Raw genomic sequence first — 1,205 nt, 5'->3', positions numbered from 1 at the left:
TATTGAAGCGTCTGAACTTGATTTTGTCTAAATTGCCCTTAGGTACATTTCAAGTTATGGTTTTAGTAGTTATTGCTTCTTTAACTCCAGATGTACCTATTGAAGACCCGGTTTATGCTTATTTAGATAAGTACAAATTGTTGATCCAAGATCCTTACCACACCCATTATGTATTGAAGACTTTATCCACATGCTTGAGGCGTTGCAGCACTACACCTCTGGGAATAAAGATTAGTGATGCTGATGGTATTAGGTATTCATATTGGGATCTAGCTGTAGGCAGGTCTCATATGATATCTGACTGGCCTCAAGAAATAATCAACAGAACTCACAAAACATATCATATCCATGCAAATATTAGGGTTGATGGTCATTTTAAATGGAGAAATGAAACTGTTGCTTATGAAGAGAGAGATCCTCTTTTCTACAAAATGTTTGAAGAAGAAGTGACTGATATAATGATTCAAATCATTCTAAAACAAGTAAATGGTGAAACTCTGAGAGACTTTATACAAAGAAGAAGTGAATGGATGACTTCTGGTAGTAGTACTGGCGAGGAAGTATCCATAAATGGAAAGAAGTACAAAGGAAACAAAAGAGGTTGGGCTGAGACTATAGAAACTGATAAATATGTTGGTTTCTTAAAGAATCACCCACCTATTGAAATTGCTGTAGGCTCAGAGAAGTATGAAAATGGACGTTGGAAGGGCAATTTGCGGATCAACAGTTCAGTGTTCTTCTGGTAGCGACGAATTTCACGCAGAGCGACTGTGCCATGCCTGTACCTGTGGGGTTTCTTCACGCCGCCATTGGCAGGTGCACTCTTGCGAGCGGCTTTGGTTGCCAGCTGCTTCCTTGGTGCCTTTCCACCAGTGGATTTACGAGCCGTTTGCTTAGTACGAGCCATTTTTCACGATGCTGCCTTCAAAACAAGTTCTCAAACAATGATATATATATATATATGTGTGTAATTGTCATATGTATATGTATGTAATTGTCGCGGACAATTGTCCGCGACTGCCTATTTATTTTTGTAACCATATTCAGCAGAAACCCTTGGTATAGGGACCCTCTATCCGCAACCCGAGGACGCGCGTTGCAAAATTCGTTATCGAATTTTCGGCACCAGCTGACAAAAACATCATAGCCAAGGAGAATGAAAAGAAAGAGAGGTATCGAGACCTTATAAGGGAGTTGCAACGATT

At 39.9% G+C, this 1,205-nt stretch overlaps 1 protein-coding gene across 1 annotated transcript; it reads right to left on the bottom strand.

The window, feature by feature from the left end:
- Window positions 1-649: 649 nt before the first annotated feature.
- LOC117173590 (histone H3, embryonic-like) lies at window positions 650-917 on the bottom strand. The gene has a single exon (XM_033362231.1). It carries the CDS (start codon window positions 905-907, stop codon window positions 650-652), a length of 258 nt encoding a protein of 85 aa, XP_033218122.1. The 5' UTR covers window positions 908-917.
- Window positions 918-1,205: the final 288 nt, after the last annotated feature.

Source organism: Belonocnema kinseyi, chromosome 5 (assembly GCF_010883055.1).
Source record: "Belonocnema kinseyi isolate 2016_QV_RU_SX_M_011 chromosome 5, B_treatae_v1, whole genome shotgun sequence".
Classification (NCBI taxonomy): Eukaryota; Metazoa; Arthropoda; class Insecta; order Hymenoptera; family Cynipidae; genus Belonocnema; species Belonocnema kinseyi.
Note: the sequence above shows the minus strand (reverse complement) of the source record. Positions and strands in the feature narration are given on the sequence as shown.